The 24,386-nt window shown below is 44.1% G+C and overlaps 1 protein-coding gene across 8 annotated transcripts in view; it reads right to left on the bottom strand.

Moving 5' to 3' along the window:
• Positions 1–5,359: 5,359 nt before the first annotated feature.
• Ptpre (protein tyrosine phosphatase receptor type E) overlaps positions 5,360–24,386 on the bottom strand; it is a 147,596-nt gene continuing 128,569 nt past the window's right edge. For 5 of the 8 annotated variants that reach the window (XM_013143547.3, XM_013143543.3, XM_003479806.5 and 2 more), the window contains 11 exons: positions 23,656–23,775; positions 22,261–22,424; positions 21,465–21,600; positions 20,890–21,039; positions 20,291–20,384; positions 18,984–19,060; positions 18,123–18,257; positions 15,300–15,425; positions 14,268–14,434; positions 12,399–12,534; positions 5,360–8,431 (listed from right to left, as the gene is read on the bottom strand). In XM_013143547.3, coding sequence (XP_012999001.1) covers positions 8,357–8,431; positions 12,399–12,534; positions 14,268–14,434; positions 15,300–15,425; positions 18,123–18,257; positions 18,984–19,060; positions 20,291–20,384; positions 20,890–21,039; positions 21,465–21,600; positions 22,261–22,424; positions 23,656–23,775 — 1,380 coding nt within the window. In that variant the 3' untranslated portion in view covers positions 5,360–8,356. The remainder of the gene's footprint in view (positions 8,432–12,398; positions 12,535–14,267; positions 14,435–15,299; positions 15,426–18,122; positions 18,258–18,983; positions 19,061–20,290; positions 20,385–20,889; positions 21,040–21,464; positions 21,601–22,260; positions 22,425–23,655; positions 23,776–24,386) is intronic. The other 3 variants (XM_063244930.1, XM_013143545.3, XM_013143544.3) reach the window with 3 other exon arrangements.

The raw sequence follows: 24,386 nt of genomic DNA, 5'->3' as shown, positions 1-24,386 counted from the left end.
CATCTGCTAATTTGGCCTCTGAATAGAGCAAAAGAATCAAAATAATTTTCATGATGAACAAAATTATATTAAACTAGGAATTCTGCACCTCTGGGATGATATTACACTCACCTGTAACTTTGATAGTTACTTTGTGACTTTCTCAAATATTTTAATGTGGCATGCCAGTGTTTAAGGACAACAAAGGTCAATACAGGCAGAGTCCCTGTATTTGGAAAGGCCCAGGCTCCCTGGGAAGAGCATGTAGCTTTTTGTCTTTTGCTTCCTCCTATCTGACCGTGGACCAGTTCCTCACTTTCTAGGATCCTCCATTTCTTAGAGGGATTACTATAAATCCAGGTATAGGGCCGAGCACATAGTGGGTGCTCATGGAGTATGTATAAGGCTTACTTTATAAATCTAACTTGTGTATTTTTGTGGATAACAAAAGAAGTGAAAGTATTGTCACTATCTAGTTGTTCTAGGCTAATTGTTACCATAAGCCCATAATAGCTTCACCTTAATAATGGTGATTACTGATGATTGGGATTTTTCATGTTCATTCTGATGGTTTATCTAATTACAAGCATCAGTATCTATAGTATGAACAGCCTGAGCAATGAGTTCTGGGCTCATTTCCATCCCTGAAAATGTTATTGATGCGACAGGGGAGCCATGGATAGGGTTTGGCAGATGGAAAGTGGGGTTGGATTCTACATCTCACCTGCATGTGGCCTCTTAACAAGCCTGACCCTCCAGATGTGGGATCACTGACAGGGACATTCCAGACCTGTCCTGAAAACACACTCCTCTGTGCAGGGCAGAGAGGAGCTGGCATGCTCAACACTCATAAAAATTCTCTTTGCCCAAAAGTGGGCAGGACCTGCTGGAGCCCTGTGGCAGGGCTCCCACAGGGCAGGTAACACATTGTCTCCCAGAAAGATGACAGCAATTTTAATGTTTTGGGCTTTTCAGTTCATTTGAAAACAAAATTTAGTGGTTCATAATATTGCCTGTATGTTTCACAGTGGCTGTTGCCACACAAACAAGAGTGACATAGACCACAGGTTACAAGATGCAGATGGTTCCTTGAGTCCCTCACCTCTTGGGATGAGGGAGAATGTGAAGTTCTCTTTGAATCTTATCTGACCTCTGAAAAGTGTCCAAAGTTTTATTTAAGGTGATAACTCATGTTGCACAAATGTGCAAAGTAGCTGGAAATCACATAGTACTCATGACTGCTTCCTCAACAAGATGTATTTATCATCATTTTTGGATAAAGGAACTGCAAGAGAATATTTAAAATATAAGTAACAGGGGTTACTATCCATGCTTTAAAAAGAATGACAATAAACAAGGAGAAGCCTAGCAAAACCATTAGGAACATGGATAAATAAATAGGTAGGTCACATGATGAAATAAAGTAATATATATGTGCAAAGATGGTCAGCTCAGTAGCAATTTGGGGATTAACATATTTATATGTATGTAGTATGTGTGTGTATATATAATCAGTTTTGCAAAACCAGAAGTTTTGTAAATAGCTATATCCAGGGTTAGGGATATCTAGAAAAATGATACTATAAATGGGTGAATGAGTAAGTAGTAAAAACCCTTGTAGGTAGAAAATTGGCAGTTTCTACTTAAAATGATTATGTCTTTTGACCTGCCACAGCATTTAGGAAACTCACTTAACGGAATGGTTCGCACATGTGAGCAAACACGTATATGAGCACATATATGTATGTGCTAATGTAGTCTCCATAAAATGGAATTATAAAATTGCATATAGGAAAGAAGCTAATGTCCATTGCTGAAGAAGTGGCCACCACAGATTTTCTTGTTTATGCTTTGGATACCATCACCCAGAAGGAGGAAACTATGTGCAGAATTGCTCAGATTTTGAGATAAAATAGTGAACAAGGGGTATGATTCCCAGAAATGCTTGTGTGCAGCACATTTAGTCACTTCTAGTATGTAAAATGTTCAGTACAAACCTCTATAACACAGAGAAGAATCTCAAAATTGGTGGCATTTTGTGAGGAATGATGGGCAATGTTTTTGCTATTTTGGCGGAACATAAAGTATTTGTTGATATCAGGAGTCTGACTTGTTTTTATAAACAAAAACAAATTGTGCATTTTTAAAATTTAAAAACAAAACAGTAACACAAAAGAATAAAAATGATGATACAGAATTTCAAAACAAAATAGTAGGAAATTAACACTAGTTAATATATTGCATATTATTATCTTCAAAGTAGTTGTTTAAACTAAAAGATTTAGTCATAAAATGATCAATCAAACAATGAAAGCACAAACTGTTCTTTTTGATGAACTAACAGAGACTAGTAGTAGTTATCTAACTTGTGTGTGGGTATGTGTATATGTATTTATATACATATAACCGTTTTCCTTCTTTCTTTTCTCTTTTCCCCATCCCAGTTTTCTTTCAAGTACTCGCTTTCCCTTTCATTTTCACAATATCTATGTATATTTTGGATCTTATTTACTCGTTCAGTTTTTTTTATACTAGGGAAACAATATGATATTGCACATGAGACTCTGATTTATTTCACTTATGAGTGTGGTTTCAAATTGCACCCATTTACCTACAAAAGCCTCAAGTTTATTATTCTTTATAGTTGAGTAATATTCCATTACATAAAAATACCACATCTTTTCTAAGCCATTCCATTGTTGGTGAGCATTTGGGTTGTTTTCAAGATTTAGCTACTACAAATTTTGCTTCTATAAACATAGATGTACATATATCATTGTGACATGACATATGGGAAAATACACAGAAGGAGAATAGCTGGATTGAATAGGACCTCCAATCCTAGTTTTTAAAGGAATCTCCATACTGATTTCCCCAGTGGCTGAACCAGTCTACACTCTCACCAACAGTGGAGAAGTGTTCCTTTTTCCCTACAGCCCCGCCAGATTTTGCTGTTGGTTGATTTCTTGATGACAGTCATTCTTTCTGGAATGAGATGGAATCTCAGTATTTTCTTTTTAAATTTTGTGCATATGTTTTTGTAACCAAACTTTAAATTTCAAAGAGTTGGTATTTTGGCGAAGGACCCCAAAATAATCAGTGAATTGAGAAGGGTGAGGAGGTATGCATAGGACTAGGTCCATTCACATTGTATTCTCTTTGTATATTCCTGATTGATTTGAACTTTTAAAACAAACACATGCACCTGTGTTACTGGTGTTGCTTCATTCTCTGAGATGAGGGTAAGCCAGCTAGTGTGTGATGGATGAAGAGGTAGCAGGCTAAGCCATCACTCTTTCTCTTCCTCGGCTGGGGAGGAAGAGTGCCCTCCTTGCCCAAAGACCCCTGAAGTGCCCTCCTTGCCCAAAGACCCCTGAGGCCCACACCCTACTTCCCCAATACAGCTGCATGTCCAGTATGTCAGCAGGTACAGGCCAAGGTTGAGAGCCTGGTGCCCCCAGCAGGTGCCTTGGTTGTTCTGTCTGATTCCCTGCACCCTTCTCAGGCCATCGACAGAAGGCCCAGAGGCAAGTGTGACCCACACCCACCAGGGAGCTAGTGCCCCTGGAGACAACCTTGAACCCGGGGAGTTTGAAGAGACAAGAGATTCAGATCAGCATGGCAGCATCCTGACCTTCACCAAGATGATTTTGGGGGACCCTTGGGTGTCTTGGCAGTGGTCTTAGTTGTGTCCTTCTCAGTGGCTATTGTCCCCTAATCTTGCCTCCTGGGATCTCCTCTCAATTAAACCACTTGCTCTCATGTCCTTTTTCCAGGCTCTGCCTTTGGCTAAAACCTCGGGCACTTCCTCTGAGTGAGCAGACCTGGACATCTAAAGATGCACACACATATTGAGACCATAGAAAGGGGAGGAGGCCTCGGGCTGTGTGTTTGGGACATAATAGTTTGCCAAGCTTATAGTAATAAAGTGTCACAAAATGGGTGGCTTAAGTAGTAGATTTGCTCTCTCTCACCTCTGGAGGACAGAACCCTGTCCTGAAAACAGGTACAGGCAGAGCTCTTTCCCCCAAGGGCTGTGAAGGAGAATCTGTGCTATGCTCATGCCCTGTTTCTGGCAGCCTAAGGGATTCCTGAGTTTGTAGAAGCATCGCTTCTCCCTTGGTCTTCCTTTTCTGTGTCCAAATTTCCCTTTATCAAAGGGAAGGGTCATGCTGGATCAGAACCCATTCACTTCAGCATGATCATATTTCAATTTACAGCAATATGATCTCCATATATGACCATATTCCGAAGTAATGGGGTAATGAACACAATTCACCCCATAACAGGGACCTCCATCTGTAGGTGGCAGGCTACCCTCTTGGATGCCAAACTCTACTCAAGTTAGAGCTTAGATGCAGGGTGAAGGTTTGATTCTGTATTCCATGAAATCTCCAGTGGCTGGAAGTGCCACGTGAACCCTCTGAAAAGCAACCCTACTTGGTGCCATCATTAACCTTCCTGTTTACCCTGAGATGTCTCTGCACCAGGCCCCCTTTGCGACTGGCCTGATGATTGTCCCTTCGCAGTGAACTTAGTTGGTGCTGGTGGGGACACTGGGCCCTTGGTGGAGGCCCAGTCAGTGACTCTTCTTTTAGTCCCTCCTTCCCTTCCTGTGGTCTCAACATGTGTCTGCATTTTTAGACCAGGAAGTGCCTGGTCTAAATCCAGGTTTGCAGAGGCCCTGTTTGTCTAAGAAGGGACCCTGGTACCCACAGACCAAGAGAAGCTGCAGCCAAACAGATCAGGATGGCAAACATCATTACATCTGAAAGAAGGGATGGTAGAAGGTTGGATAGGGAGAGGGTGGAAAGGAGGTAAAGAGATGTGTTTATCATCAGAGATCTAAGGATATACATGGTGGAGGGCTGGCTAAGGTAGCTGAAGAGGTTTGGGGTTTTGGAAGAAAACATTGTTGGAAAGATTTTCTGATTCAACCTATCTGTGACCCTTAAAACACGTGGCCATCTTCCTCAGAAACCCTGGGACGCCGCTGCCCAAGCTCACAGTGATAGCAGGACTCTGGGAGGAAGATGGGCTCCTTCTAAATGCTTCACGTCTTCTGCCTTCTGCAGGTCAGCTGAGAGCTGGGCCAGCCTCAGGTCAGATGGACCACACATGCTCAGGGGATATTTCTATGCCAGGCTGGAGCTAAGCTGTAAAAGTCCTAAAATACATTATGGATGTAAGTCAATGAGTTCTTATCTCCTAATGCATATCTTTTTTTTCTTGTGGCACTAGGGGTCAATCCTGGAGCCTCATACATGTTAGGTAACTGGTCTGCCCCCGAAGTATACTTTCAGCCAGTAATGCATGTCTTGTCTAAAAGGATTTAAGAAACAGGAATGAAATAAGAAAATGTAAAGAAAGAGACACAGGCTGGTAGTCAAAGTAAAGATTTATCCTCGGATCAGAATGTTTTAGATCTTGCAATTTGCATATACAAAGTATTCAGCAACATTCACTGGCATTGTAATAAGAGCAAGATCAAAATTTAAATGTAACAAAAGAAACTATAACAGTTGGAACCATAATACATACATATATTATAAAGATTACACATAAATTAAACATGGCTTAGTTAAACAAACAAATGAAACTGTATCAGTAATCATACACTTAAAAAAATAACGTGGGCACAATCTCCAAATGCTGAAACACAGGTAACAGGTTCATTTTAAAAAGTTTTTAAAAACACATAAAAATACCTTTGAAAACACTAGTATGCATTCTTCGTTTATCTAGCACGTGGAAAGAAGGAATAAAGTAAGTCACACAGTGACTGATGGGCATTCGGATCAGAATGGGAAGCTTCTGATCACTATTTGGCGTTTGAATGCAACTGCATGCAACTGAGGGAACGTGGAAGGAGGAGTGTCCTTGCCAGTGCTGGGTGGTTTTGTTAAATATACTCAACTTTCTTTGACTGAAGGAAGAAGAGAAGACTGTACCAAGTGCACAGAGAAGACACAAGGCCCCTGGATAGCATTGCCTCTGCACACAGCTGATCTGTAGACACAGGAAGACTGTCTGAACTTGGCCTTGGCCAAGGTCATGAGGCTTCAGTGATCACTCTCTCTGCCTGGGGAACCGGCTGTATGTCCACCCAACTCTGGCTTCTGTTTGTTTCAGAATGGGATGAGTTTGGGAACCTTTGCAGTGGATACTTGGGATGCTCCTAGTGGATGAGGGCAGGGAAAATGCAAACAGAACACTTTCCTGAGGACACCCTGAATCTATCCATAAAGGCACTTCTTGATACAAGACATGCCAGACAGACCACTGAAGGACTTCAAGGATTCTGACTATCAACTCCTAAAATGGGGCCGACCGCATGCTCCTCAACTTTGAGCTCTGAAAAATGACCAGTTTACAGTTATATTCATCCTACTGGGTTTCAGGTGCTGAATAAAAACATATTTTCTGAGCCCAGGATTTAGCTCAATGGCTCAAGTGCTTCCCTGGTAAGTGCAAGGTCGAGTTCAATCCCCGGTATAAAAACCCCCACAAAAACCAGAAAACACAACATATTTTCCTCTCTTCTCCTTTAGTCAAAGAAAGGCTTTGAGTGTGGTATTTGAACAATGGAAACGAATTGAATCAACTGACAAGTTGCAGAAAAGCTCCTTCCATTTCCTCCTTCACCTGCTTAATCACTGCTCAGAGGTGATGACACACTCAGCAGTGGGGAGCCCAGCTGGTGGCAATGGCAGTGGCCACAGAGTGTGCTTTCCTCCTTCCAGTTGGGTGCCAAGAGCAGTGGGATGGGAGAGGAGCTCGATGACCTGGAGCCTGGTGAGGACAGTAACTGACCTTGGGGTCGCACCTGTACACACTGTGAACAGACAGGGGATAAACAGTGCAATAGGTGGGCACGATCAGGTCTCAGCAGAATGTCAAATAAGGCCTTTTATTTTGACATGTTTTTTTAAAAGCAAAAAAAAAATAAAAAGTACCAAAACTAAGTTAGACCAGATGTAAGGTAGACCAGATGTCTTCTTTTTTATTACGTTGTGCTCATCTACTAGCTTCAGAAAGACAAGGATTGTTACATTGCAAGTTTGCACGTTTGTTTCTCATCACCTCCCTCCATCCTTTGTGGTACTGGGATCATTATTATCACCCAGTGCCAAAGATCTAGGCATTCAAAAATAAGTTAGACTTTAGATTAAGCATTTCTGTTTCTCTTTTATTAAAGATTGAGAAGTGGGATCTTTAAAAACTATACAAATCTAGATTTTAAGACTTCTTTTCTTACAAACCATTTTAGCTTTTTACAAGAAATGCTTTAAATACCAAAATGCTTCTCAGAAAATTTACAGCACAAGTATCATGGTCATGTGTGCTCCTCAACTGTGTGCGTGTGTAAGACAGTTTCTCTGAATGTTTGCGTGTGAAGTGGTTTCACGCAGCCTGCAGGTCTGGTTCAAGGCCAGATCAGGCACCTGGGGTTGAATAGGAAGAGAGACTGAAAAATGTCGTGGGTTGGACTCTGAGTGAGACAGAGGGACAGCTGGCTAGTGGCACTCTAGGAGTACAGCTCCATTGACTGGTTTTCTTGTGCCCAAGGCCACGGGGAACTGGGATGGCCTGACGTTCTCACCTAACCAATGTGGCACAGTCACAGCCTTGAGAAATATTACTGTGCAGTCTCTGGCTACCTTACTGTGTCCTAGACCTGTATTCAGCAGGGAAAGTCTTCAACCCTTAAAAGATAAAGTTAAATCACATGTCTGCAACTAAGGACTTTACAAAAGTTAATATTTACAATGACTTTTTTTTTTTTTTTTTTTTTTTTTTTTGAGACAGGGTCTCGCTATGTAGTTTGAGCTGGTCTTGAACTCACTTTGTAGCCCAGGATGGTCTCGAACTCACACCAGTCCTCCTGTCTCAGCCTCCCAGGTGCTGGGATTACAGGCATGCAGCCACTGCTGCTGCTCCAGGTTGTAAAATCAGTTATGGAAAGTGAGTTTTCAACTGATTTCTAAATTCTTGGTTGTTTTCTTGGATCTTATGTTTAGTGTCTTGCTTAAGCACAATTGACATATTAAGAATTATAAGATTTAGAGATGCATAACATGTGATATTACATGAACCTAATGAAGAATTAAGATGTTTACTGATATTAGCAGAAATATAGTACATATATTTTGTATGTACTTAATATATTATTCCAATTCCAACCTTAATATATTATTCCAATTTTTAAAAAGGGTATTTAAGATTTAATAACTTTACAGCAAGTAACCTTCAAAGCATAACAAAATATATACAAAGAAATTAGGAAGGATATTAATGTCAACTATGAAATAAATTAACACAAATTTTACAAAATATACTGACCATTAAATTAAAAAATATTTTAAGGCAGGACTCTTCATTTGAAATTAGCATAATCAGAAAATATATCAATAAAATCTTGTACCACTTTGTAGCAGAATTCATACTGTTCCTGGAAAGAAAAACAAGGTTACATTAAAATGATGTCCCAAAATTATATCTGATTAACACAATCAAAAACATTAAAAGACCACATAGAAACAATTTGGCTTATTATTAAAACACTGTGTTTTGGGCTGGAGATTTAGCTCAGCAGTGTAAGCACCTGTCTGGCATGCACAAGGTCATGAGTTTGATCCCTGGTACCAAAAAAATAAAAAACAAAAAAGAAAAAGAAAGTACTATGTTTTTATGCACACCAGCTTCTGTTACATAATTTAGTTTTTAGGTTCTTAGATACATGAAAATTTTCAAGGAAAGTTGTTTTCCTACAAAGAATGTCAACATTTTGTTTCAAATTAGGGTCTGAATAGAAAGTCGTTTTCATGTTTAAAATTTTTTTGAACTGAAAGATCACATAACTACATTATTAAAGTTCCTAATGTAACAAAAAGCAACATGTAGATGTTAAGCAAGATAAAATAAAATTCTAGACTATTTTGAAGCCTAAATTCTCTCTATAAGAGAGATAGGATTTTATACAAATTTTACTAGACTTCCCAGAGTAATCGCCTTACTTTGGTATAAGGTATTTCAGGTATGATAATACTCATGCCTGTTACCTTTTCTGTCTTCTCTGCAGCGAGGACAAGAGCCAGGCTGGTGGCAAATGGGTGACACTGTGTCACCCACTAGTAAAGGGCACTCCATCAGAAGGAAGAAAGATGCGGAGGAAATAATAATTGCTGAACTTTTCCTGAACGGGTTATAGTAATTTTTCAGACAACCAAGTGAGCAAAATGATCAATGGGCAGGAAGGTGACCCCAGAGGCTCAGGTAACAACCGAGCAGCTAAGCTGCCTGATATGTCTAAAGGTCTGGTTTCTTGCAGACGTGAGTGGGACATCGGAACTGGAAAGCAGTACTCAGGGGGCTTGAGGGGCGGGGGCTGCCCTCGGCATTCTTGCCTCTTTCCGAACACAAGAAACTCAGTCTTTTCATTATCCCACACATCAAGCAAATGTCACAGGCTTGGGAGTGAAAGGTGCTGAACATGAGCCTCTTCAGCCTTCTCATAAGCCTTGGTCTGGTCAAGATGGGCTGGCACTCAGTTTTTCAGAGAAAGAAAGTTGGACAAGGTACTCTGGACCTGAGATAGCAGGAAGTTAGTGGGAGGATTATGACTGGACTGTAGGAAAGTTGCCTCTGCCTGATAAGATTCTTACCTATTCACCAGTCCTGGGAAGGAAAAGGAAAATAAATTTCCTAAAGAAATTATTTATAGATCTATAAAGAGGCAGGTATCTTCGTGATGCTCCTAAAGCATCTTCTGTACAAAGCGGCTTTGGACTTGACTTTTCCTATTTCTTCTATTTAAAAAGCTATATTAATTAAATACCAAAGCTGACTCTATAATATGGGAGAGAAATGGAAATGGTTATTCATGGAGTTGACTGTGTTCACAGCAAGCAAAGATACTACTACCCTAGTTGTGTCTTGCATACCCATTACTGGCAGCTGGTGATGAATAATGTGTGTTTTGGCAGAGTACTGGGATGACACTGGCCATACCACAGGTCACAGACAGACATTTCTGACCAACACACAATGCTCTGGGTGGACAATCACCCTCCTGGCCTTTGGAATGCCTGTTCTAACCAAGGGTTATCTCAGATGCTGGCAACAGGTCTTCTTCTCTCAGTGGTCAACCACACACCACAACTCTTTACCTAATCATGTAATCACACCCTGTTCTATTTGCCAAAATATCCCTGCCAAGTGTGAGGTCTGGAGCAGTCATTGTGCTCTGCGGTCTGAAGCCAGACGGACTTGGTTTACATCTCATTCCAACAGGTCACTTCAATTCCTGAGCAACATGGGCCGCCCACTTTAGCATCCTGAGTGATGGACATAGGCAGCCCTCGGGAGTAGAAGTGAACACAAGGATATGGTGAACACACAGCGCAAAAGATGCCTACAAGGTACCTGACCCCAGCAGTCATTTGACCCTCATTTGTTTACTAATTAACCCGCTTTTCTGGGAGCACTTACTATGTGCTGGGAGTGGGCCCAGAGGCTGACTTGAAAAACCAGGTTAAAAATGCCCTGGCAGACTGTCTCTGGGCAAGAAAAGCACAGACTAAAGCCAGGTAGCTATCATGAGGGAGCAGGGAGAGAGAATCAGGGCACAGAGCTGGCAGAACCAAGTCAGGAGGGCACTTAGACACTGAATGATTTTGGAAAGAATACACGGGCCAGCCCAGGCACATAATGAGAATTGTTAGTGCCTCAACCAAACCATCTTGGAGATGCTCTTTGCCACAATTGCTAGGCGCCTCTTCTGGGCTCAGGAATCTGTAGAATTTAAAGGGAATTTTGCATAGTGCCTCTAAGGGAAGCACCACCAGCTGCAATTTCCACAAAAAGGAACTGGAGCCCAGAGAGGGGAAGGAACTTGTCCCAGTTCACAAAGCCATAAAAGGCTACCTGTGAAGCCAAGTTGACAACCTGAAGATCAAGGGTCAATGGGATCTTGAGCCTTGGCCTTATCTTTCGTTTATATTTAACTGCTGCCCAGCCAGGACTAAAGGCTGCTCAGGAAAGAATTATAAACCAGAAAGAAACAGAAAAGAGTCTGGCTCATGACTGAAAGCTGGATTTCTTTTTGTGGAATTTCCTAATGGGGTTCGGAGTGATATTTAAATACTATTATTAATTTTTTTTATTTCTCGTCTTTTCTTTTTTCTTTGTAAAACCAGGGGCACTTGCCACTGAGCTACAAGCCCTTTTGTTTTTTATTTTGAGATAAGCTGCCCAGACTGGCCTCAAACTTATAATCCTTTTGCCTCCCAGAATATTAGGATTAGAGGCCTGTGCCACTATATCCAGCCACTATTATGTTTTGATCTAAAAACTCTTCATGGTGTTGTCTACCACTGTTGTTCAGTTTGTGCCACCCGAGGCAGCATAACATCTAGCAGGCTTTCATGAGATTCTCCAGCCTCTTCTCGGAGCCTAACAGAAACTGGCAGTGTTGGCATCAGGACCCCAAGGTCCTTCCTTCTCACTGCTGTCAGAGGCCTGGGTTCCCATCACTGATACAGCTGGCAGGGCAGAGAGACTAGTAGAGTGAGAGGGAGCCAGCAAGCACCCAATATCCTTCCAGTCCAGTGGCTCTCAAACCTGCATTTACTTTGGAATCACTTAGCAAGAAGTAGGCCTGCTGATGCCTGGGTGTCAATCCCAGAGACCAAATTCCATTTAATTGGTCAGAGGTGAAGCTTGGGCACCGACCGGCCCTGTTGTGATGGGGACTGTGGGAGGGCCCTCTTCTCCACCTTTCTGTGCAGGCTGTCTGAGCCAGGATTGGAAAGAGAGTGTGAGTTCTAAATAGCAAGGAAGGGTAAGTTCTAAATAGGAAGCTGATGAATTATAACAGCCTTCAAAAATTGCATTTGTTGATTTAGGATGAGCCATTGCAGAATTTAATGAGGAGGAATTTCTTCCAAAACCCAGAAATCACGCTTCCATGTAATGAAAGAGGATGTGTTGGGCAATTGTACATTAGATGGGCTTCCTACGCTCCCCACCTCCCCTTGGCAAGGTCTTGAGGGTAAGTGCGATTCTACCAGGGAGACAGACCAAATGAAAGGTGTAAAGTTGAAAGCGACAAGTACTAGGATTTTAAGTTTTGGTGCCGCTTTTGAACCTGATAACAGCAAAGTATGTTGTAAAATGCAACAGAAATTCATGAATGAAATCTTTCTCATGAGGTTTGTCCAAAGGAAAGATCTGAGGCAGAGACCTAAAGAAGGATCTGGGTCTGTCCCTTTACTATGAAAATTTGCAGGTGGCTCTTTGCTTTGGGAATTGTATCTTTCCTTTTCCTCTTACCCTGGGGAGCCTTTAATGAAGTAGGCATCAAAAACATGAAATGATTCTCGCCCTTCTGGAGATCTCCTGAAAGTTCAGGTTCTTACCAGGGTTTGCACCATGTGTGGCCTCTGAAGTCGCAAGCTCTTCACAGCTTGAAATACATCTAAAAGTCCCTCAGCTTTTACACGTTCCAGAATGTTGCTGAGGGCAATGAAGGTACCTGTTCGCCCAGCTCCAGCACTGTGGGGAGAAAGCACTCAGTGATGACCATCAGACTAATGGGGAAAGAAACACAGCTAAAAAAAATGGTCCCCTGAATGTTGGTATTGAAGCAGGATCACTGCAAAGAATCAATGTGACTGAATGTTTCATGACCATTTATATACAAGATCCAGCAACCATGAAATTCTAAACCACTTTGCTTAGTACAGTGGTCTGATTTCATGAAATGGATCATGACCAGTTACAGGATTTTAAGCACTTCCTCCACCCTCTGTGTGGATCCATAGGTCCCAGTGTGGTCCCAGAACTAGTGAGCTCAGTACCACCTAGGAAGTGGTTAGAAATGCAGACCCCCTCACGTCCGGTACATCAAGAAGGTGACCCTGGCACTTGTCCTCTGGAGCAAATGATGGATGCTGAATGGTGGCACTAAAGGACTATTAAGACAGTAGCACACACAGCCAGGAAAAGTAAGATGATTACAGTCCCAGGGATGATGATTAGAATTGATTCTACTTAAGATGATCACTTGCTTGAGAAGTTGTGCTGACCTCAGAAGAGCTGCTCTTAGGACAGTCCAGGTAACAGGCCCAGAGGAGGTGGGGTCTAGAGCCTTCTGCAGAGTCATAGTTGTCCTTAGGGGGCTCCAGGACCTCACACGTTGACATACTGAGTAGCTGTTAATCTGCGGCTGTCACTTGTCCCTGTGTCTCACTTCCCTTAGTTGGGGATCCTATGCCCTATACATGCTAAACTGATAGCCTGCATCTGCAGAGGCTGAGTCAGAAGGCACTCCTTTCCAGTTCACTGTGAAATCCAGTGGGTGTGGTTTACCTTCTGCAGAGCTTGGAGTGTGCCCAGGTGCATTCCAGTCAGGTAACTGGGGTTCAAACCCTGTTAGTTAAGCAGGGACTTCATTGGCCACAGAGACTGGAGTAATGAATACGGGCAAAATGTAGTCACAAAACTGTGAATCACATAGGTGGGAAACAAACAGAATTGCAGTTGGAAAAGCAAATTAGCACCACCCAACAATAAAATCACTCAAACTGCTGTTTGGAAGAGTTTTGCAAGAGTGGCCAAGATCTTCCCCAGTAGGGGGCGCTGGGCACAGCCAGAAACTATGGTCAGGGAGAGAGGGGAGCTGAGGCTTCAGCTTTGCAAGACTCACCTTAACTGCCCTCCCTATGATGCTTATCATGGTCTTTGCTGGGGTACACCCTGTGGCCCTGGCACTGTCTCAGGCCTCATGCTTGATTTGTGGGGATAAGTGTGGTTACAGTCTCTATTAGCAATCTGAATCCAGACACCACCCCCAACTCCACTCCACAGTCCAGGATAAATACCCTGGGCTGCCCTGCAGCTGCAGAAACACCTTCCTAAGTACAGAAGAGAGAACACAAGGTGTGGACACAGCAGTGAGAAACACAACGTGCAGAATAGAGGCAAGCATCTTTTGTTGGGGAGCTTAGAGGCCTTCTACAGCATGTAGGAATAAGCGTTTGGGTGTGGAAATGAGCACCTGGGTTCTTTCCCAACTCCTCCCCACAGATGTATGCCACATGTGTGACAAGATGTGCTGCTCATGCATTTATAGGGTTATGTTTGCATGTGTGTAAGTGAAGGTAACACAGAATCTAGGGAAATAATGCTACAGGCAGCAATGACCCAGCTCCCTCTCCTACCCTAGCTGTGTGTGGTCTGTGCTGTCCCAAAGGGAGAGGGCCCTTGGCCTACAGTGGGCCACTCACCTGCAGTGCACAGTGATGGGGTGGTTGCCGGTCTGTTGCTGCTGCTTCTGCACTGCTGCGATGAGGTCTATCATGCCTTTTCCCTCAGCTGGAATCCCGATCTCAGGCCAGCCATGGAAGTGGAACTGGCGCACCACGCGGGTCTGCTCCTCCTGGCGGGTCAGCTGCTGTATGGGAGGCGACTTTCAGTGGTACTGGCTTTTGCCCTGCTGGGGATTCACCCACCCTCCTGTGGGTCAGGGTCTGGGCTTGGAGTCCCCCATCCCAAACCCTCTGATGCCCTCAATGTCCCCACCTAGTCACTGAAGGGTCAGCATAGCAGTTGGCTGTGCTTCCTTCTGTCTGGGTCAAGATGTCCAGAGGATGCCTTGGATGCCAGTCAAGCCCATTCAACCCTCTACAGAATCCTGGCTGCCATGCTCCAGAGAAGGGAATTCTCTTGGGAAGCCAGGCCCTGCATTTCCCACTGAGGCTAGAGATGCATCTTGGTGGGGTGGGTCCTTCTGATACTGGCCCCGAGAGCAGCCAGCCTTTGTGCAAGCTGAGTTTCCCTGTGCTGACCATCTTGAATGCAGCACAAAGTCCCACTAGTGAGTCATTTCACCAGCTGACAAGCTTTTCCATCTTTTGCCAGCGTGAACAGAGTCCAGGACCCGGTGGGAACAGGGATGGTTGGGGGTTCTAAGAAAGCCCCTGAAAAAGGGTCCCTTTTGGCCTCTGCAGACTTCCCCTTTGTACCTCTTGCCCCTGCAAAAGTTCTTCTCCTGAGGGGTTGTGGGAGAAAGCAAAGTGGGATGGGCCAGGCTCTCTGCCCTGTCATCGCTGTCTATCAACTAGGACACAGGTGACCACTGAGGTCCACTTTTACGCGAGTCCTGCTAATGGGCCATTCATGGTAATCTGGAACTCAGGTAAAGGTGGATGGAGCATGACACAAGGTACAGGGCCCCATTCTGGCACAATGACAAGCAGCTCCTTGAGTGATAATGTTGTTAGGTCTACTAGAGTTTTAAAATCTATAGCAACAATTACCTGATTGTAGGTCACCAGGAAGTCTCGTATACTGATGGCTTCAGACAGGGTATCGCTTTTTATTTCAATTGTTATTTCTCCATGAGTAACTGAGCCCTCTGTTGGCCAGTACTGGTAGCATTTATCCTTAGGGGATAAGATAAAATTTTACGTGTTATAACTTGCTACCACTTTTGACCTTATGATGTTGACTTACTTACTCCCAAACCATTTAATCTATTCGATCTGATCAGAAAATAGCAATGAGCACCCATGAATGCCTATTGAACAAGGGAATAGAATAGACTTACTAAGAAAGAGACACATATATATGGAACTTGAATACATGACAGAAAGGAGAGATTATTCCGTAAGTGAAGCCTTGAAGCTTGCAGAGTGGATATGAAAGCTCCAACTTCTCCTAGATTTAGGCACATATGAATTGCACTATGTGTAGCAGTATTGAGCCTTAATTTTAAAAACAAACCCAGATGGATTGAGACTTAAAAGCTAAAAACAAGACTGTGAAACTCTCAGAAGAAATTATTCTTTTACTTTGTGGTGCACAATGATTTACTAAATAAGACATAAAAAGAGCTAACTAATTATGAGGCAATACATAGACACATCAGATAATAATAAAATTCTCTTCATCAACAAGCATCACAGAGAGTGAGAATATAGGCCACAAACTGCAATAAGATGTTTGCAATGTACAAAATCAACACAAGGCAATATCAAAAATATGTGAAGAAATCTTATAAAATAATAATAAAAGGTCAAACAACTCAGAAAAATGAACAAAAAGCAAGAACAGGCATTTTACACAAGAGGAGATACACAAAGTAATGTTCTACCTTGTGAGAATCAGAGAGATTCAGGTTAAAGTCACAGAAAGATATGTGTATCTATTTAATTCATAAAGGCCAGGATGCTGAGAATATTAAGTGAATCAATGAAAGATTGCCTTATACATTTCTGGGGTCCACTTTGGAAACCTCTTTGGAACAGAATTATCAATTATCTTGCAAAGTAATATTTTCATATACTCTCCAATGTGATGTTTTGTCTCTACTATAAATCAACTCTTGTGCATCATAAGACATGTGCAAGAAGGTTCTGGGCACAACAAAATAAAATCAACCCAAATGCTTATGATAGGAGAAGGGATAAGTAAGTGGACACAATATACATGATTTGTATAGGGGAATATACTGACAAAATGATGATGAATGAATCACAATTACAGACATCAATATAGAAAAAGATCGAAAGCATAATTTTGAGTGGAAAAAAATCAAGTCTCAAAAGATTACACATTATAACCATAGTCTTTATATAAAATTCAAACATAAGCAAAACTACACAATAATTTCCTTAGGCATAAGAATATAAGATTTTAAATTGCTTTTTTTTTAAATGTCTTTGAACGCAAGCTTGAATTCCCAGGTTGGCCAGGAGCTCTTCATACTTTTGCCTTGGCTTCTAGGGTACTGGCATTACACACATGTGCCATCACACCTAGCTGACTTTAAAGTATTTTTTAAAAAGCAAAGAATACCTCCACTAGGATGATTTTGATAAAAAGACAATGTAAGCATTGGCAAGAAAGGGGGATAAATCAGAATACTTGTATATTGCTAGTGGCATTAAAAATATTACATAATTAAAAGTTCATAATGCAGAGTTATAATATCAGGCAGGTATGTTCCCAAGAGAAATGAAACAAACACTCCCTTGAAAAACAGGGCCATACAAAAGCTTGTTCAGGAATGTCCACAGCAATGTTACTCATAATTGCTGATCACTGGATAAATGCAAGTAGTGTATTCTTACAGTGCAATACTATCTGTCAATAAAAAAGAATGAAGTGACGTACTTCCTCATGCTACAACAAGGAACCCTGAAATCATCATTCTAAGGAAAAGAACTCACTTCCAAAGACCACATACATGTACTGATGCATCCACTTATATTAATGTCTGCAATGTGCAAATTCATAGTCAGAAAGTAGATCAATGGTAGCTGGGGATGGGCAGAAGGCAGGATGGGGAGTGACTACTTATAGTACAGTTCTTTTTTCGAGGGGATGAAAACAGTCTGGAATTAGAGGAGATGGTTACACAACTCTGCATATCATGAAAACTCACTGAATCGTACCCTTTAAAACGATGAATTTAGATGAATCATAGCTCAATAAAACTATTCAATTTTTCATTTTGAGACAGGGTCTTGCTAAGTTAGCCATGCTGGCCTTGAATGTATGATCCTCCTACCTCAGCTCTGGCCTCCCAAGAAGCTAGGATTATAGGAATGCACTACAATGCCCAGCTCAACTAGTTGTTTTAAAGCAAAGAAATCAAAACACAAACTCAGAGGAGTGATGGTATCTTGGGGGAGCTATATAGATGCACATTACTGATAAAAGTCAGGTTTTTCAGGTGGGTGTGAGTTCATGAGTGTTTACTATGTTATTGAAGAAGGCCATGGATGGATTGCTGAGAAACCAGAAAGATCTGACCCATTAATTTGATGAGAACATTAGCTAGGATATGTATACACATCCAAGTTTTTAGATATTAGGAAAAGTAGCCCTTTTCTTTGACAGGTTGTGATGCTGATAAATACAAAATGGCAGAAATTCAAGGCAGATCAGTGCTGGCTAAGTAGGCAAACATGGTTAATCACTCCACCCAACCTACCCATTGCCTTCCCACCCCCCAAAGGAAACAAAAGGTGAGATAAAACCTTTGCCTTTTGCAACCTCTCCCTCCTCAGTCATCCAGGTGAGACATTGTCCTGAGCAGCAGCCCTGGAGGAGCTGGGCACAGTGGGGCCACTCACCTGCTCTCGCTCCTGCACCTCTGTGAGCATCACAATGGTGTGGCACTTCCACTCCCAGACCATCCTCCAGAAATCCTCCACCGTGTGGGCCAGGGGGCCCTGGGTAGCAATGAAGTAGTCTTTCTGCCGGTAACCCTTTAAAAGGAGGGCAAAGGTTAGGGTCAGACTTGGTTTTCTCTTGGTTTTCTATGTTTAGGATAGCCCAAGGCCTGATGAGGGAGAAGGCAGTCTTCCATGCCTGAACCAAAGCCCAGCTGGCACGCTTGTGCACACAAATGTGTCCCTCATCTCTTACACCTTAGCAGCAAGACAGGACACTTGCTTTGCCTAGAAGACACTAGATTCACATTGTGGTGACATAGAAGGCCTGGGTTTGAATCCAAGGAAGGGGCTTCAAATTCCAGTTTCTTTTTAGAATGCTACTGACACCAGGGGCAGTTTCCTCAACTGCAGATGGGAACACTAACACACAATTGGCGGCAGAGCTCTTCTGTGCCTGTTTTTCTGCTGACATGAGCATGCAGGAGGACGGACTGCCCATTTGGCCTAAACACAATTATATTATCCATAAAGGAACAAGTCACAGGAATCACTCAGGGGAACATACACAGGAGCACTAGATATAGAAGTCTGTATAACAAACACTAAAAGCAGAGGGGAAAAGTAGCCAGTTACTTGGAGAGAGCCTCTATCCTATTTCCAAAGTTAGCAATTAATTTATTAAGCAAGTGTTTCTGCTCATGAAATGATTGCCAGCAACGTGTCAATTCTTTCTGTTGTGTTAATGAATGAATAAAAGTGTGTGGTCCTTTAGGAAGGACACACACACTACACAAAGCACACCGTGGCCATGATACATACGTCTATGAAGGATGCGTTGATATAGTCTGTATATTCTTGACCCCTTTTCATGGAAAGGATCACTCGGTTGAAGTCATCTGCAAAATAGTGGCATTTCCTGTAGTTAGTACAGGTACAATCCTGCCTTGCAAAAGTTCTGATGCTGCTACAAATGAAACCAGGACCTCATGCATGCTAGGCAGTTTTGTGCTACTAAGCTACACTCCCAGTCCTAGTGCATTACAAACTTTAACCTGCTGCTCCAAGCTTCTAAAATATAGAGCCTATCAATAAACCAGGCAAAGCAAACTCTTTGAGAAGTGTATGGTCTACGCTGAGAAAATGGCTCAGGAAAGATTTTGTCTGTTGGAAAGCTCTGAAAACAATCCAGGTATGTTTTTTACTTTTCATTTAAAAACACTGCATTTGGGGCTGGGGATTTAGCTCAGCGGCATAAGCACCTGCCTTGCAAGCAGGCAGTCATGAGTTCGATCCCTGGTACCGATAAAAAAAAAAAATTTAAAAAAAACAAACAAACACTGTATTTAAGGAATAAAAGAACTATGACCCACAGCAACAGAACCTGCAGGTGTGAGAAGCCAGGGGCAGGTGCTGGGGCAGATTTGTCTGCTCCCTGTAGCACAGGTGACAGTGGTGGAGCAAGCCAGCACGCAGCCACTTGACCACGGTGAGGATCTGCAGAGCCTGGCGAGGATACATCATTTACCACTCGGCTGAGCCTCTTCTCCCTGAGCTGGGTGCTCTCCCAATGCCTCCTCAGCTCACTTTTTGTGTGGGGGTTTCTCTTTTCCTACTGGGTGCGACCCCAGAGGTGGATTCCTGCCTCCTTTGCTGACCTTTGCCCCTTAACTCAGAACCTCAATGGCAGGCCCAAATCCTGGCTCTATTCCAGCCCGTCTTACCCTCTTTGAGGCACAAGCCTTTTCTTAGGTTTAGCTGAGTGCACTTCAGGTCTGACATCACTCATTCTCTCCTTTATGTAAGGAAGCATTGAATGAGTCACAGAATCAGGTACGAGGTCAAGCCTGAGGCAAATTCCAGGCTTCTGCAAGTCCTCCCTGTAGTCTGCTCTGCTGCTGAGCCTTATCCCAGGCTGCCTGCCTGAGATCCACGTGGGACTGGCTGGGTCACTAAGGTGCCTATTTCCCTGAACTCCACCCAGAAGCCCAGAGTTGGGCCCTGAGGGCACCTGTTCCCAGAAGCTGTTTTTCAGAGGACAGTGGCCTCTCTCTGTCTAAAGCCAGTAGCATCCCAGCCCTGCCCTGCCCACCTCGAAGGGTAGAGACCCCAGCCCGGTGCTGCCTTACAAGGTATGATCTGGATGACTCTGGCCTTCTTCATATTGGCCGGCAAGTTGCCTGTCCTCATGTTCTCTTTCATGATTCGGACATTGGTCAGTTTCTGCAGGGGAGAAGAGCTCAATGAAGCAGCCAAAATTCTGAAGCCCCTGAACAAAGCATGCAGCTATGCGCCAGTCCTGCTGGCAGGGCTCTGTTCACAGGGAGTATGCACTGAGCATGGTTGGTGCAAGCCTGTAATCCCAGCACTCTGGGAGCCCAAGGAAGGAGGTCAAAGTTCAAACCCAGTTTGGGTGACTTCATAAGACACTGTCTTAAAATAGACAGTAAATAAAAGTGTAAAAGCACTGGACTAAATCTCCAGTAAAAAACAAAACAAAACAACAAAAACTCATGTCTCTATCTCACAAAGCTGCCTCAGTGTTAGGAAATAAATACGGCCTCCACCCACCTGCAAGTCACAAAGTTATTGCCCCCAAAACTCCCTGCTTTTCTGGGGTCAGCAAAGAAGGTGAGTGATTGAAAGAGGCCTCATTTTAATAGCTTCTGTTTCCCTTTTCTTCTGGTCACCCACCCTTGAACATGGAGGGAGTCTCACCGACACTCACCCTGAACTCCTCCTCCAGCCCGATCTTGTTGAAGTGAGTGGTGGTCCCATGTAGGCTCTGCAGGTGCCTCTCCAAGGAGGAAACGTCCAACTCTGTGTCCCCATAGAGGTAGTACTCCAGTAAGGCTTGGTAGATGAATGTGTACTGTACCTGCAGGACACAGGGCACACTACCTTCGACTCTGCCCTGGGCCAGGAGGGCTGCTGTTTTCTCTTTTGGTCAGTGGGACGAAGGTTAAGGGCACAAGTTAGATATTTGACCATGTTCATTGGCCATTTAGGCTCTCCTAAGTGGCAGCTGGAATTTATTGAGAACACCTGGCACCATCATGGGGCTAGTATAATCACCCCACCACGTATGAGGATTCCGGATGAAGGTGAACATTCCCTGAAGGCCCCGGGGGAGGAAGGGACAGAATGGGTGGGAAGCCAGGTCTGATGCTGGACATCAGCTGCTCATGGCCTGTGGCTACCTGCCCATCAAAACCAGGGCCCATAGAGTACCCAAGGGCTGAATCCCACGTGCCTGGGTTTCTCTGTGAAGCTCAGACCAGGGTTGGAAGAGGCATCACTCACATCCGTTTGGACCATCTGAGGGCGCTGATTGCGGATTCGTGACACAAATTCGAAGACATCCACTTTCTGCTCTGAATGTATCATGTCCATCATGGCGTCGATCACAATGAAGGTGCCCGTCCGGCCCACACCCGCACTTTGGGAAAGAAGACACATGTCATTCTATGTGTCACACTCCACTGAAGTAAGTAACAGAGGCTCGGAAGATACCTGAAAGCCAGGACAGAGGACCTAGTCTTTCTCAAAATTACTTAATGGCAATTTTACTTTGGTGAACAAAAAGTAAGTCTGAGTGAGGCCACCAGAGGGTGTTGCAATATCAGCGAATAACCTCAGACATGAGACTACATGGATAATTTTTTCTGTACCACCAAACATTTTATTCCTGCTATTGTTAGTGTAACTGTGCCCTGAGAAAGGTGGGTATACTGCATATGTCCCCTGGGAGATAAGGGATCCTAGGTGTCCCTGAAAAGGCCAAGTGGACCTGCCCAGAGCTCTACCCCCACCATCAACCCTGGCCTTTCTGCTCTGGTCAGTTTTATGTAGGGGGTTCTTCCTCAGATGCCTCTGAGAGGGGGCACTGCTACCACTCTGCATGAGCTGCAGAGAGGCTCTGGGCTTCCTTCCCTCTGGCTTTCTCTGCGGGGCAATCTGAGCTGTGCCCCAGGAAATGCATATTCATGTCCACTTCCTTAGTCTGTACCTCTGCCCACCTCAGTGTCAGTCCATTGGGTGTTCTCAAACCCAGTCCGCTGGGTTTCTATCCCCCGCTCTGGCCCCCTCCTGGACATACCTGCAGTGGACTACGATGGGCCCAGCATGCGAGGGGTTGAGTGCTCGCACTTTCTTCAAGAACTTCAGCATCCCGATAGGGGTGAAAGGCACTCCGAAGTCAGGCCAGCTGGTGAAGTGCAGCTGAGACACGAGCCGTGGTGCCTTGCAGCCATCGGAGAGCTGCTGCAGGGAAACGTGAGGGGACACATGGAACACCCTCACCTCTGGCTATTTGGAGGATGCTTGCATGGGATCGACAGTGCCAGCTAGGCTGTGGCAGCACGAGTTCATGTGGAGACCAATGTCTGTCCATGTGCAGTATGCCTGAGACAGAAATCTTTGGTCTCCACTGCTGGCTCTGGATGGGACACCACAGGCACTTGCAGAGGGCCCAGCGCAGAGACACAAGCACCTAGCCATGCCCAGGGCAGGCAGGTCCCAGTAGCCAGACATCCTAGAGCTGTCCCCAAATCCCAGTGATTCCCCCCCACTTCCCCATTAGGTAGTGCCTTATCCTCCTCTGCTTGGACAGTCCCTGGTTCTGAGTGATTATCAACCGCACATTCCGTCTTTCATACAGTGTTTTAATTTGGGAAGAAAGAAAAGATGATGGGGTTTGCCTAGCACTGGAGTCCCCAGACCTTCCTCATGGCCTCTCAGCTTTCATGACCCAGAGCCCATGAGTTTGTTCACTTGCCCCAGACTTAGAAGTTCTCAACAGTATATTTGGAAATATATTTGTGTATGTGTATGCACGTGTGCTTGTCTGTGTGCACGCGGGTGTGTGCGGATGCCCATGTGTGTCTAGGAAAGTAATCAAGGGAGAGCAATAACAACAGTAATAATCACTCTCCCCCTACCTTTTGCTATGGCTTCTAGGAAACTGGGCCTCATAGTTTGCAATCTAATCATACCACTCTCTGATTTCTGATAAAATGACCTTTTGTTTTTACCAAGGTTTCAAAATAGCTTTTAAATCTCTATCTCATCGGCCTTGTTCATAGGCATTTTTGTTGAAATTGGCCTTTTGTCCTTTTAAGGAGAACTAGCAGGAAATAAGTGTGAAAAATAACGAGGGGATTTCAGACATGATCTCGAAACTATTAAAAAATGCTGTCTCGCAATTCCAGCGTGTAAAATGGTATCGAATTCCTGAGAGGGACCTGGTTCCTTTCCCCCACTGTCCTGTCCCCCCTGGAAAGCCCACAGCAGTTACTAGGAGCAGGAGCACCAGCATCTGGCAGAATCAGGTTCTGGGCTGACTGCCTTGTTTCCCACCACCAACCTGCCTAGTCACATGCCCGGCCACTACGGCTCAGTTCTTCACACTATAAAATGCAGACAGGTCTCTGCCCCTGACCCTGTGCTCTCAAAGAATAATGCTCCCAGGAGGTCACCTGCGGGAAGGGCTTACGGGTTGTATGCAGAATTTCCGGATGGTGTAGTCCACCAGCACCACACAGTCTTCCACGCACACCCGGATGTTTCCATAGGTCCAGCATCCCTGGTCGGGCCAGTACTGATAGCACTTTTCCTGCATGGGACAATTCATAGACACCAATCCATCTGTGGGTGTGCTTCGTGCCTCACACACTGTCTCGTAACCCTGTTCCTGCCACCCACAAAAGGGCTCACGTGGACCAGTGGAGCCAACAGCCACTAGAATTGGGTCAGCATGTGGGCAAGCACCTCTCCTCTACACATAGAGAAAGGGAGGCCACAGGGTTGGTTAATGGTGGCTCCAGGACCATGACTAGGCCTGGGTTTTCTGACTTCCACCCAGTGGTGTCTCATTCGTTCGGTCACTAATACCACACACTTTACTGATCTGGCAGTGCAGAGCCTGCTCCTTTCAGAGCTGGGGACCCTAACCTGGAATGACCTTCCAGTTGGGATGAGGTTCACCCACACTGGCTTTGCTGTACATTTCTTGCTCCATCCGTAGGGACCTCCGACTACAGCACTGTCAACTCTCTGTTCAAGAGTGGCCTCTTCTCAGTGGCTCAAGTTAATGAGCCCTGTTATCCTCTGACAAAGAAGAGGCAACTGAGGGAATCTCAGGTGGCACTTTGTCAGAGAGGCCGTTTTTTTACCTTTCCCCCATCTGAGATGGTTCTTGTGTTTGTGCTTTTATTTTCTGGCTCT

The sequence above is a fragment of the Cavia porcellus genome, unplaced genomic scaffold, assembly GCF_034190915.1.
Source record: "Cavia porcellus strain 051 isolate PalLab524CR breed Dunkin Hartley unplaced genomic scaffold, mCavPor4.1 scaffold_2, whole genome shotgun sequence".
NCBI classification, from domain to species: Eukaryota; Metazoa; Chordata; class Mammalia; order Rodentia; family Caviidae; genus Cavia; species Cavia porcellus.
This window is presented reverse-complemented; position numbering and strand designations above follow the sequence as displayed.